The sequence below is a fragment of the Bufo gargarizans genome, chromosome 4 (genome assembly GCF_014858855.1).
Source record: "Bufo gargarizans isolate SCDJY-AF-19 chromosome 4, ASM1485885v1, whole genome shotgun sequence".
Lineage (NCBI taxonomy): Eukaryota > Metazoa > Chordata > Amphibia > Anura > Bufonidae > Bufo > Bufo gargarizans.
In genome coordinates, this window is record NC_058083.1 from 271,917,197 (window position 1) to 271,931,286 (window position 14,090).

General features: G+C 42.8%; 1 protein-coding gene across 4 annotated transcripts in view; it reads left to right on the forward strand.

Annotated features, from left to right (window-relative positions):
- ORC3 (origin recognition complex subunit 3) overlaps positions 1 to 14,090 on the forward strand; it is a 57,659-nt gene that overhangs the window by 39,950 nt on the left and 3,619 nt on the right. For all 4 annotated transcript variants that reach the window (XM_044292478.1, XM_044292480.1, XM_044292479.1 and 1 more), the window contains 4 exons: positions 4,176 to 4,255; positions 7,775 to 7,908; positions 9,538 to 9,623; positions 11,642 to 11,739. In XM_044292478.1, coding sequence (XP_044148413.1) covers positions 4,176 to 4,255; positions 7,775 to 7,908; positions 9,538 to 9,623; positions 11,642 to 11,739 — 398 coding nt within the window. The remainder of the gene's footprint in view (positions 1 to 4,175; positions 4,256 to 7,774; positions 7,909 to 9,537; positions 9,624 to 11,641; positions 11,740 to 14,090) is intronic.

Below are 14,090 nucleotides of genomic sequence, written 5' to 3' on the forward strand. Positions count from 1 at the left end.
GGGCCATTTTTTTTAGTTGTAGGAATGGACCTATCTAACTGCAAATAACTGACTAATTCCTGAGCCAACCTAAATGTATTTGATATTATTTTTCAAGGCACACCTTTAGACTTTTCTTTTCTGTCATTAGATGATGGATATACGGTAATATATTTGAAAATATATATAATATATATATATATATATATTTAAGGAAAAACTGAAAGTTATGAAAAAATATATAATTTCCCTTTCTTAGCAATTTTTATCTAGCTATTGGTTTCAAGGCTGAGCCCGTCACAACAAGACTTCAAAAGATTGGAGAGTATTTGGGATTTTGGAGGCCTATTTTTCTATGGCACCGGATCAAAACATCCGGCGACGGGGGGCGGGGCAGCCTCCCTAGCGGATAGCCCATTTATCACTGCTGCAAGGATCTATCACAGCCTGACCGCTCCTGCTGCCTTCAGGAGTTCTCCCTGTGACCTTAGCTGTAAGCGGTAACAGCAATCTGCAGCGCCACAGGCTACCAACAGATCGCAATGTGACCAAGTGCTTTTATACATCAGGTTACAGATAGGAGCCTATGGCCATGATGTATAAAATCGCGCAACAGTAGGCAGAAAGTTAAGCAATACAACCGTAGTAATGTCCAAGAGGGTAAGATGGTGTTCAAACCTGGCCATTTATTGCCAGAAGACATTAAAATGAATGTAAAAATGCATGCTCAGTGTTATAGCAATGTGGAACCTGTGGCATATAGTACATAGGGTGTGGCATGCTCCATTTTTAATAATTGGGTTTTACATAACTGTAAATCTCATTGTAACCAGCTGATGGCACTGATGATAGGGAACAGGTTGATAGTCCAGCAGTGGATTACTGTATATGTATGGTTTGTTCACACACTAATCTGCATTACCGTGTGGTTAGTACTGCATTTAGAAAAACATGAAAAAGGACAAACATGCATTTTTCAGTTTACTAAATAAAGTGTAAAGTGCAATAAATGAGATCCCATGATGTGTCCGGAGAGAGATCTTCCAGCTAATAGGGCAGACCCCACAGCGGCAATGGTGTCAGCCTGGACTCCTCAAAATAGTATTCTCAAAATCATCAATAAAAGATGACCTAAACACAAGAAATATAGAAAGCATCTTCTATTTTTACGGAAGCCACATCCAGTGTACCACATATTCGACAAGTGCAATGGAATTTGCATTACAATGTTCTCAGGGGAGATAAAAGGCTAGAGGTGCCTTGCTGCAGCTTGTTCCCCTCTCCCCATTGAGAAAACGTGCATGCTCAGACAAGCTTGCATTGTGTGTGTGGGGGGGGGGGGGGGGGTTCGGTGGAAGGACTAGCTGTTGGCTGACAGATGTCTTAAATGCACAATACTGTATACACAGTCGAGGCATATTGTTATCACCACTCCCTACTTTTGAATTTGGCAGAGTGTAGCTCATGAAGGAAGTCGCATTTTGCGAGCTGGCTTGGTGGGTATATAAGGCAGGCTGTCTGTACACATCCCTCGTTGCTGTCATGAGTAAAAAGGGGCATTTATCAGAGTTACAAAACGGGATAAGGGTCCATTCACACGTCCATAGTGTATTGCAGATCCGCAATACACTCAGCCGGCACCCCCCTAGAACTGCCTATTCTTGTCCACAATTGCGGACAAGAATAGGACGTTCTATTTTTTTCCGGAGACGCGGACCGGAAGACCGGGCTGTTCTCCAGAAATGCGGATTCGCACAAAACACTGTGTGCTGTCCGCATCCATTCCTGCCCTATAGAGAATGAATGGGTCCGCACCCGTTCTTGATAATTGCGGAACGGGTGCGGACACATTCTACGGACGTGTGAATGGACCCTAACTATTGGCTTTCAGTCCAAGGATGGCAGTATTTCTGAAACTGCGCAGTTTGTAAACTGTTCGCATGCTGCTGAGGTGAAAGTGTATGATGAATGGACAAATGGCACCAATGTGACCAAACAACATGGAAACTGTGAACTATCACATACCATTGATACAAGAGGTGAGCGCCAGCTATGAAGGTGCGTGAGGGCGGACCGTCATGCTACAGTGGAGAGGCTCAGCACCAAAATAAACCAGGGGCCTACTAGATGTGTGTCTAATACAACAGTTCAGCAAACCCTACTGCGAATGGGGCAGATGGTCACTGCACCTCTGCCAATGAAGTTGCATCGGCAGAAAAGGCTTCAATTTTTGTGGCAGTATTAGAATTGGACCTCCACTGATTGGCAAAGGATTGCCTTGTCTAATTCATCGTGTTTTCTACTTCTTCGAACAGAGGGACATTGGCATGTCAGTCGGGAAAGATCAGAGAACAAACACCCTGCAACCATTACTAAAAGAACACAAGCTGATGGTGGCAGCGGTTTGGTCTGGGGACTGTTTTGTGGCATTCTCCGGGCCACTCATCCATATGGAAGGCACTCTCATCCAGTTGGGGTATTAATCTATCCTTGCAGGTCATGTACATCCACACATGCTGATTGTCTTCTCTGGGGCAAATTGTATCTTCCATCAAGACAATGCCATATGTCTTACATTGGTTGGAAGAGCATGACCAAGACTTCCAAGTACTACCCTGGCCCCCTAATTCCCCAGACTTGAACCCAATTGAGCATCTGTGAGACCACCTTCATTGTCGTGTTCGCTTCACGGATCTTCTCACATGCCCCCTCCAGCAGCTGTGAGATGCACTGCAGTCAGCATAGCTCCAGATACCTGTGACAACCTACCAGAAACTTACTGAGTCACTTCCAGCCCATATAGCTGTTGTCCGTGCTGCACAAAGGCGGTTACTCTAGATATTGGCGGTCATAATAATGTGACTCGACTGTGTCTATAGTGCAGTACCAAATCTCATTACATAGTTTCATGTGAATACTTTGATATGTCAGTGCTGTGTAAAAATACATAGAGACTACTGTTAACTGTGGTCTGTTGTGAGTGAAGTAAAAGAAGGTAATAGCTGCCAAATAGACAAAGTTCTTGGGAGTCTAGACTGGTTAGGCTACGTTCACACTTGAGCTTTCCCTTTCCGCTATTTAGATCCGTCATAGGATCTCAATAGCGGGGGAAAATGCTTGTCCCCATTCATTGTCAGTGGGGACAAAACTGAACTGAAGCAGCGTTCTTCTGTCTGCAATGTGGTGCAGTGTCCTGACACACAATGTAAGTCAATGGGGACGGATCCGTTTTCTCTGACACAATAGAAAACGGATCCGTCCCTCATTGACTTTCAGTGGAGTTCATGATGGATCCGTCTTGGCTATGTTAAAGATAATACAACCGGATCCGTTCATAACGAATGCAGATGGTTGTATTATCAGTAACGGAAGCGTTTTTGCTGATCCATGACAGATCCAGCAAAAACGCAGGTGTGAAAGTAGCCTAAGGTGCACTTTATTAATGGATATACTGTAATTTTACAGATTATACATACATCAATTTATAGGTCACCTTTGAAGGTACTGTAGTAATATTGTGACATGAACTCTATCCTATTATATTAGCGGTAACATGATCGCAGTATGTATGTTCATTACCGATATATGGTACTTCTAACTGACATTGATGTTGACATTTGAAAAAAAATCTTACTAAAGTGCCCCCTCCAGCTCAGCCACTGCTTGAGTGACTCTCATTCGAGTGGTTTAGTGGTTCCCACGCCTATGCAGCAAAAATGTGCTGCTGCCTGCAGCTTCAGCTGTTATCGGCATGTATTTCAGATGATGGTCCCTTACTGGTCACATTATGTGCATCGACATTGAGAAGTTACAGGGGTGGAAAAATTTGGTCCCTCTGCCCCATATATTTGTAGAGAGGGACAGATTTACTAGTTCTGTCTTATATTTAGTAGTGTAAGACAATCTAAAGATTTTGGTGTATGTTGCCCCATTTCTGGTAAGCCATGTGCCATGTTTCTAAGGCACGCCTCCTTGGTAAGCGAGGTGTAAAAAGTGTCTAAAACGTTATAAATGTGGTGCAAGTTATGTAGGCCAGTATTTGGGTGCAAACTGAACCAGACTTTTGGTGCATTACTGCGGTAAATCTCGCTCAATGTTTTTAGACTTCTAAGTGTGCTATGGTAATAAATCTGGATATGATACCGATTAAAGTAGATGCTTTCATGAAACTATTAATTTTTTATTTTCTTTACCAGATTCGAGAACTTTATTGTGCTTGTTTAGAAAAGAATATATGGTATACAGAAGAATATAAGTCAGCATTAAACCTCCTACGGTAAGTGTATTCCTTTCTAGATACTCTGGCCAAGCAGTCTGTGCTTTATATATAGGGCACTATATATATATTTTTTAAAGAAGTATCCAATGTAAAGTGTGGATTATTGTTTATACTGACAATGTGGAATTTAGACCCTTAATATGATGTTATTACTGTATTTTTGGACTAGAATATGCACAGGACTATAAGAGGAAAATAAGAAAAAATATATTTTCCATAAGACCTCAGAGCAGACCCCCAAATCACACCTTCATTCTTCATCAGACCTCAGATCAGACCCCAAAATCAGACCCCCCCCCCCCCCCCCAAGCTCCATCAGACTCAGATCGGACCCATCAGACTCAGATCCCCAATTGGACCTCATCAGCCTCAGATCGCACCCCCAGCCCCCATCACACCTCAGATCAGACATTTCAAAAAATAAACTTACCTTGCTTGCTCCGGACGGCGCTGCAGATCCAGGAACTCACCGCTCCATAGTTTTTTCCGGGTCCCGCTTTGTACTGTGACCTGACTGCTCATATCGTCAGGTCATCGTGCGCGCCTACGTGCACTACGTTCAGGCCACCACAGCGGGACCTAGAAGGAGACCAGGAAAGGTGAGTACAGCCTTCTTAGTGGAGTGCTACTGCTCTCTGTCTTGAATGAACGTGCCCAGAGAAAGAGATACCGACTGAGTGACAGGTGAATGCAGGAAGAAGCCGACACACAGAGGCAAGCAAAATGGACTAAGGTTTTTGGAACCCTGTTTTTGATTGTGTTTTACCTTTTTCATCAACTAATATATCCCTGGTGATATGTAACATATACGGATTACATGGACAGTGAAAGTCCAAATAATCTGAATAATACTAGCCACTAATACCCTGCTATTAAGAGACTAAGACCCTATTCATATCACCTATACAGACATAAACTGTAAAAACTCCTTGTGACAACCAACCAAATATGCACAGAAAAATGTACCTTTTCTTTAAAAAAAAAAAAAAAAAAATAGAATGCAGGTGAAAGTGTATACTGGATTCAGCAAACCTATATATAAAAGCCATAAATAATAATGAAAGAGCCCAGTATCGTGTTTTATGCTTGGTATCACATCAGCATATCACAGAGAACCAGGCCCAGACCAAACCAAACAGCCATGGAACTGTTCATAAGTCACCCCAACCCCCTCCGTTTCTCGGTCCCTGTGGTAAACGTCCCCCATTTTCCTTCCTCATTGCTGTAGCTAAGGTGCACCCTCCCGTTCTTTGACAGCGTCCTTCCTCCTGTACTTTGTGGTGCTCGCTCTCCCCTGATACCAAGACTCCTGCGCACTCTGGTCTGATGACGTGGTGCAGCATGGACCCGTGTCCAGATGATTCTCAACATGTCAACTGTAAATCCGATGTGTGTCATTTCAAAAATGAATGGCAGAAAAAAAACTTTGGGGAAGTGGGGTCTTCTCAAAGGGGAGGTCTTTTGGGAAAGGTTTCACTGTATATTTGTGTGCAGAAAGAAATCATACAGATGTATACCTACAGCTTTCTATGGGACAAATGTATGAAAAAAGTCTTGATTTTGGTATGTTTGAGAGATTTCTGTCTACCTTTGTCTGTAATTTTTTTCTTACAGTTAAACTCAATGGGCAGACAGTTGTATGTGACATTTTTGTAATATAGTTGGCTGTACTTCTGTCAGGATTCAAAACATATGGTGTGAATAGAGTCTTAAGGTTAATTCACACAGCACGTTCATATCGCAGGATTTAGCTGCAGTATAAAAATACCCTAAGGGTGGGTTCACACCTGCGTTCTGGATTCCGTTATGGCTTTTCGTTATAAAATGGTCATAACGGAATCCATAAGACGGAATGCTGCCCATAGACTTGTATTATGACGGAATGTAAAACGGAAGCCTTTAGAGGCATTCCGTTTTGCTTTCCGTCTTAGTAGAAGTCTATGGGGAAGCATAACGGATCCGTCTGGTTTCCGTTATGCAGAACGGAGAAAAAAGTCCTGTCGACAGGACTTTGTTTTCCGTCTTGCATGACGGGACGCAAACGGATCCGTTATGATTCCCCATAGACTTCTATTAAGACAGATAAAAACGGAATGCCTCCAAAAGCTTCCGTTTTGACTTCCATCTTATGGAATCCGTTATTTTCTGTGATAACCTTTTTATAATGAAAAGCCATAACGGCATCCAGAACGCAGATGTGAACCCACCCTAAGGCTATGTTTACAACAGCAATACCGGCAGCGTAATCACATTTTTCACACAGCGTGATGCACTTCAAATTGCTTGAAAACAGTAGCCCATTGTTCACAGGTAAAAATGGTGGTTTGTTGAACCCTTTTTCTGCGGCGCTGAAACAGGAGGCAAGATCTTATAGAATATTTTTAAAAAGTAAGATAGCTTATTTATTCTTTTAAAAATATTCTATAAGATCTTGCCTCCTGTTTCAGCGCCGCAGAAAAAGGGTTCAACAAACCACCATTTTTATCTCTTTACTTATTTCTCGTACCACCTCTGGGGCAGAGAAAAAGGAACCTTTGGCAGCAGTACAGAACCCCGCTTGCTGGACGGGAAAATACCAGCAAAAGCCTTTCATAGTTGTTGTGGCTCCACACAACGACATACGGTAAGCGCTTCTTGTATAGAGTGCAAAAAGACCATATATACAGCCACACACACGAGGCGCGGCCTCCTGTCTCTCTTTCTCTCCCTTTCTTCCATTGTTCACAGGGGGAGAGTATTTTTGCACTGCCGCGGCGTAATGCCTCAAGAACTGTTCTATAACTTCTTAGCGTTTTAGAAGCTGATTTTTCCAGAGTACACACCACTATTTGGCTTGTGTTATGAAGGCATCTGCGCAGCAGAAAAAAGGAATACACCAAAAAAAGCACCTTTATTTCAGAGGCTGATTTCTCTTGAACCTGCTCGATATTTTTTTGATCATGGCCCGGCAGAGAAGTGTTGGTGTGTACTGATATCTGCAGGCAGACATGCTGTTGAGGTCACTACCTTTATTTTTAGGGAAGCGAACCTTTGACAGTACAAAGAATATTTGCAATTTCCTGTTTCTCTGTGTTGCCAAACACTTGATGTGCGAAATCTAAATACCTGCACTCATTTATCCTGAAATGCCCTTATTGGAAGCACTTGATGCTGATCTCATTTGTGTACCGAGTACGTAGTTACTTGTGCAATGTGACGGTTTGCATCATACAACTTTGAATAAAATGGTGCAACTTGTAGCAATGTTTACGGCACTAGAAAACATATGCCTATTTAATTTTTATGTTGGGGACTAGAGGCCACCTTGCCCTCTTAGGCACGAAATGCGTTAACTGGTAACAACCCAAGTCTAGAGAGAAGCATGGAGATCCGTCAGTGTTACCTCCAGAATGATGGCGTACATAAGGCCTTCCTAGTAATTAGCTACAAAGGAAACTCGCTACAGGATATCAGTGCCGATATTTAAAGCTTCTGTCTCTTTTATTCTTTGCTGATGGTGTTTTCTTTTCATTGCAGGATGCTGGCCAAGGATGAACTGGTGGCCACGCTTCAGAAGTGTTTGGAGGTTTTGAATCCATATTCTGGAAGACAGCTTGACAGTGCATTGAAAAAATTGAAGGAACTTTTAGCTCAATTCCAGTGTCTTGAAGGTAAATATGTTATGTTACTATAATTTCCTTCCTGGTTATCTGAATGTTTTCTGCTGGAAGAAGGTAGCTGCATATACTGTAGTGTCCTTGAGAGAGAGTAATTTATGTACGTACATGCCCAACTTTGCCTATGCAATCTGCTATGCCTGTATGATTTACTGTACATGAAGCACGACTCGCTCATGGGTGGCCTGCACTCCATTAATCTCATAGTTTGTCTTCCTGTCGTCTCTATAATTAGGTCAAGAGCTAAAGACTAGTGATTAATAGCGTGTTTACTGGGCCCGATTGTCGGACAGATTATTGGGGAAGAATGTTCTAATGATGCAACCAATTCATCAGGTTAAATAGTTGTTCGTGCAGGCACATAAATGATCATTCCTGAGCATCAGAAACCATGCAACTGTAAGTGATTGCAGTAGCGATCCCTCGTTCTCATGCCGTGGAGGTGATCGCTGCATGTAAATGCAACACTTCACCTCCACTGAACGAACAGCCAGTTGTCGGGAAGAAAAAGCTTCCTTCCCAATAATCAGCTGCTTGTCGGGCCGTGTAAACCCACCTTAACTCTCAAACACCTATTTGTCTCCTTAAAATCCATTGCCCTTTGTAGTAGTTTCTAAATCAACTTCTGAAATAGCTATGTTGACAGAACGGCATCCAAAGTTTTTTTTTTTTAAGGTGCATTGAGATGCTGCAAGGAGCAGCCGATTATCGTGAAGAAAGCGTTTCTTCAAGATAGTTGGCTGCTCTTTAAGTGGAGGTGAAGAGCAGCATTTACAAGCAGCGATCATCTCCACAGTATAAGGACGAGCAATGGCTGCTGCTATCGCTTGTCCCCACACTAAATATTGTTCCTGGGCAGCAGAGTGCTGTTTAACCACCACGATCTGCTGCCCGGGAACAGTGATGGAGTTGTCCACACCTCTGATCATTTCACACGATAAACCAGTGTTTTGCTCGTTCAGTGGGTGATCTGCGGCACCTTTAGGCAGACAGATTGCCTCCTTTGCTGGCTGGATTCATTTTTCCATCACATTATACACTGCTCGTATCCATGGTTACGGCCACCCTGCAATCCAGCAGCAGTGGCCGTGCTTGCACACTATAGGAAAAAGCACTGGCCTCTTTGTCCGGAACACGGGAGCCCACATAGGCTGGTGCCTTTTTCTAGTGTGTAAGTACGGGCACCGCTGTTGGATTGCAGGGTGGTTGAAACCCCTGGAAATGAGCAATGTATAATGTGATGGAAAAATTAATCAAGCCAGCAAAGGTCTGACACCCAGCACCCCGCCAATCAGCTGTATGAGGTGCCATCTTCCTGTCAGCTGTATGAGGTGCCATCTTCCTTGTCTCTTCCTGTCAGCTGCTGCTGTCTATGGCAAAGACAAGAAGAGAGCAGGGAGATGGCGCTGTGTGCGCCGTCTCCTCATACAGCTGATTGGCAGGGGTGCCAATCTGGATAGGTCATCAATATTAAAAGCCTGGACAAATGTAGGTAGAGGTGCGGTCAGTAAGCACTGAAAAGTACACCATATGAATCGGATCAGATGTAGATCACCATATAAAAAATATCCAGGGTTTGCAGTAAAAAAAAGTACGTTTCTAATTTTCATTTATTCTTTTCAGGAGATAATTTGGAAAATGTAGACAATGAGGAGAGTTCCACACAAAAAGGGCTGCAGAAAAAGACTGACCTGTACCAGCTTCAGAAAGTATGTAATACATTAGCTGTTCTACTCTATTGTGGCTGACCATTTTCTGAATATAATGGCATATGCCCTAACATTACAGCTTATGTTACTCACTCGTCTTCGTAAGTTGTGCTTCTCCTGACCAATCTGTAACATCCAATCATGGACGTAGGAAGGGGGGTGAAAAAATTGTGGCACAGATATGGAGTAGGATGCCGGGGGTACCTTTACACAAGGTGATTATTGTGCAAATTATTGTTAAATTGAGTGAAACCACAAGATTATTGAGCAGTGTAAGGCCTCATGCACACGGCCGTGTTGTTTTTTTTTCGATCCGCAAAAAACGGAAGCCTCTTGTGTTGCCTTCCGCAATTTGTGGAACGGGCGCCGGCAATATAAATGCCTATTCTTGTCCGCAAAGCGCGGAAAAGAATAGGACATGTATTTTTTTTGCGGGGCCGCGGAACGGAGCCACGGATGCGGACAGCACACGGAGTGCTGTCCGCATCTTTTCCAGACCCAAACAACGGTCGTGTGCATGAGGCCTAAAAGGAATGGACGATTGAGCGACAACCAATAATTGGTAGATTTTTCGTTGGTTCGATCGTCTGTGTGGGCACAAAAATCATCGCTGGACATTAACAATTTCATACGTGTAAACGGGAATCATTCACTGCACGCACGATTACAGATGATTACACTGTGGGTGTGTAAGCACGCCACTCAAGTAATCGCTTTGTGTAAATGTAACTGTCTGCTTTACCAACGATGGAATATGCCATCGAAATTACAATTTTCGGAACAATAATTGACGGGTCATTGTTGAAAGGTTCAATACATCAAGACTCATTCATCATACCAATCATCTACTCGTGTAAAGGTACCTTTAGTGTTGCTGTACTAGTATCAGCTTGTATACGATGGCAAAATTGGATTTTATTCTTTTCAGCTTCTGCTTGTTTTGGACTTAGGAGTCGAGTGGGGGGTCCTACTCTGTGATTGACAGCTGTCTCTGTATACACACTGGTGCAAGGGAAGATGGTGAGTCACTTAGTCGGACCGCCACCTGCTCCTGCTCTGTAACATGGCTGCTGATAGGAGTGCATGCTCAGTGTGATAAGTGTGCTTTAATTTTGCACCTTTGTGTAGACGGAGGACAGCAGACTATAGACTGATGTAAGCTGCAGTCAGGATTCAGTGGCCATTCTTGCAGTTGTTTGCTTGGAACAGATAACTGTCAGCACTAATCTAAAATGTTACCATTTTTACCTCCAGGGAACACAACATTAATCCGATTTTGGAAAATCCTTACATAGCAGAGGGGGAGCGTTTGTCATTACTCATCCGCTTCCTGATTAGCGTAAAATATTAAATCCCTTGTTGCTTTGCCTGGTCAAAGAATAGACAGATCCAGTTTCGGCTATTGAAATGTTGCTTTTAACGGAAAAAAATAAAGTAACAAATGTCCTATGCATTTTGGGGTAAAGTGACCACATCTACTGGGTTATATGATATGATCAGTCAGTGTGGATGGGGGAAGCCGTCTCTATTTTGGCAGCATACAAACAACTTTTTACATAATCAAATCATCAAAACTCTGTATTTATAGCCAAAAAGCTTATTTGGCATAATTTAAATTTAATAAAAAAGATACACATCTGATTTTCACTTTGATTTCCCCTGAAATGCCTGCAGATGCAGTATAATGAGTTGGTGTATGCCCGACAGTCTCCCCACACTTGTAGACTTTAGAACATGAGAAGAGCCATGCGGTATATTTCTTGTGCCTTCCAGGATACATAATGTAGCAGATAAGACAACATTCCCATTCACAAATTGCAGCTAACATAACTCTCCACTATAGTGTTTTCCCCTCTGGTGATCTGATACTTGATCACATTTAAAGCCATGCAGATGGTCCATCTGGGTTCACCGGTGGGTCAGGAAAACATCTGATTGGAACCTGATGTTAGGACATACGATATTTATTTAGACAGGCCGTATCTCATTTGATGTTTTCCTTTTGTCTCTCTCTCTAGACACTACTAGAAATGAAGGAAACTAGAAGAACAAAGAAACACAGTAGATTTGAATCCCTTCGCCTTGAGGTGGTGGATTTCCTTGATGGCCTTGTTAGGTGTGTGCCATGCAGTGTGCTTCTTAGCCTGGCTTAGTACATTTCTGTCTGAAAGAATGCTTAATTTTTTTTTTAAACCTTGGGTACTGCCCAAAGAAGTTGTACAATAAACCTTGCACAGCTTAATCCCATAGATCTAATATGCATGCTGGCAAAATGTTGTCCCAGTTACGGCTGTAGGGCACCAGCACTGTAAGAAGAGGGCAGCAACATCCTTGCCTGTCTATGTATTAAAGGAGATATCTGCTTTGATTGGTGCATTGATTACTATTTTGGGTGGCATTACAGTGCCCAATCAGAGTGCCATGGATGATAATCATCCATCGGCGCTCATTGGCATCGGCCTAGGCCGATGATAACTTTGAATGAGAGATGAAAAATTGCTACAGCAAATCGTTCCCTCATTCTCTTCTATAGATGATCGGTATACATCCCTGATTACACTGGGAGATGTGCTATCAGTTATCGGCATCTTTCATCCTCATTAAAGATGCCAATGAGCCGATGAACTTGAACGGTCAACAGTTGATCATCTGCTTATTTATACAGGCCAATTATCTGGAACAAATGTTCGGATCCCCGATGATTGGCCCAAAATCATGCAGTCTAATAGGGCCTTTAGAGGCTGTATACATGTATTTCACATATTGTTTGGAAATTACTTTTACTGTGATTCCTTAAGGCTGGGTTCAGACCTGAGCGTTTTTCAGCGCGTACAATCGCGCTGTAAAACGCCCGACGCCCCAAGAAGTACAGGAGCTTCTTTGGGGCGTTTTGTCGTGCGTTCCCGTACATAGACTTCCGGGAACGCGCAACAATGTGCGTTTGCTTGTTCCGGAGCCGCGATTGTAAACGCGCATAAAATCGCCCGCTCCATCCCGAACGCTCAGGTCTGAACTCAGCCTAATACACAAAGTAGTCAGAAACCCATTTAGTAGAATGGCACTGATATTTGGGATGACAGTTTACAAATCCCACACATTTCTTCTCCCATTACAAACTTCTTAAAGAGGTCCTCTCCTGACATGTCTGTCTTAGTAACTCCTTGCATTTTGCATGTAACGATTGTGGAGCATCTATTATTATGACTCACTTGTGCCATTCCTTTATTATTCCTGGTAGACGTTTGAGTGAATTGTCAGCAGTTTGCAGTAAAGATACAAATGGGTGTTACCGTTGGGGGAGTGTCCTTACACAGCCTGACACCAGCAGCACTGTGCAGCAACTGGTGACACTCAGCAGTACCTTTCCTGCAGACTGCTGGTAATTTATTTGCAAACTTCTAGCAGGAATAGCACAGTACAGAGTCATGAGAATAGATGCTCCAGAATTGTTATTACATGGGGAGTGCACGCAGTTACTAAGACAGATGTGGCAGGTCCTCTTTAAATGATCACTGTCATTTCAACAAACTTTTCATACTTCAGTAGTACAGTTAAATAAAAGGAACTTTGTAATTTATTTCATCAGAGAAAATGCCATTTTCTCCCTCTAGCAGCATTCTTTCTCCCCTCTCTCCTGAGGATAGGTAATCAGTACCGGTATATCCTGGAGAACCCCTTTAATAGACAGCCCCATAAAGAGTATCTAGCTCAGAGGTCGGCTCAAATGATGCTGCTTAGAGTATTACAATAAAGTAAGTGTATGTATTATGCAGTAACTATAAGAGCATTTCTAATACCCGGCGAAGGATGGAGCCTAAATGATTACAGTTGGCAGACTGTGAAGGATGAAAATGTTTCATTCTTGGTGGAAGATTTAAAGGGAATCTGTCATCACGAACTTGGACTGTTATCTGCTGTAACATAGAACTAGTGCTGCAGATGAGTCCAGATTGCTGTCTTTTATTTTCCTACTGCCCCCATTCCCTCACTGTCTGGGTTTAAAGCTGCACTGCAATACATTGTCAGGACTGCTGTGCACGAGCACACGAGTCCTCTCCATTGTGTCGGCAAGCCACAGCAGCGCAGACTGCGTTCCTTAATGCAGGTTTGAGCGCTGTCACCAGGAAGATAAAAAAATGCAGATCTGGACTCCTTAAATTACTCATGTTTTACTACAGATAATAGTCCACAATTGTGACGACAGGTTCCCTTGCGACTTTTGTAACATAACTGATTGATTTAGTTGAGTGCCTGCATTTGGACTGCAGCTGTAGTTCAATAGTTAAAATCAGTCAGTCATGCTACAAAAAGTCGCAGTGTAGACCAGGCCTAAAAGTGCTGTCATGACTGCAATGTATGTGCCTTGCAGCTAGCAAAGCCGTATTGTGCTTCTCTCAAAACTTCTTCACTTTTTTATATAAACCTATATGATGAGCAAAATCGCCCTCCACATTTGCTAATAACCAA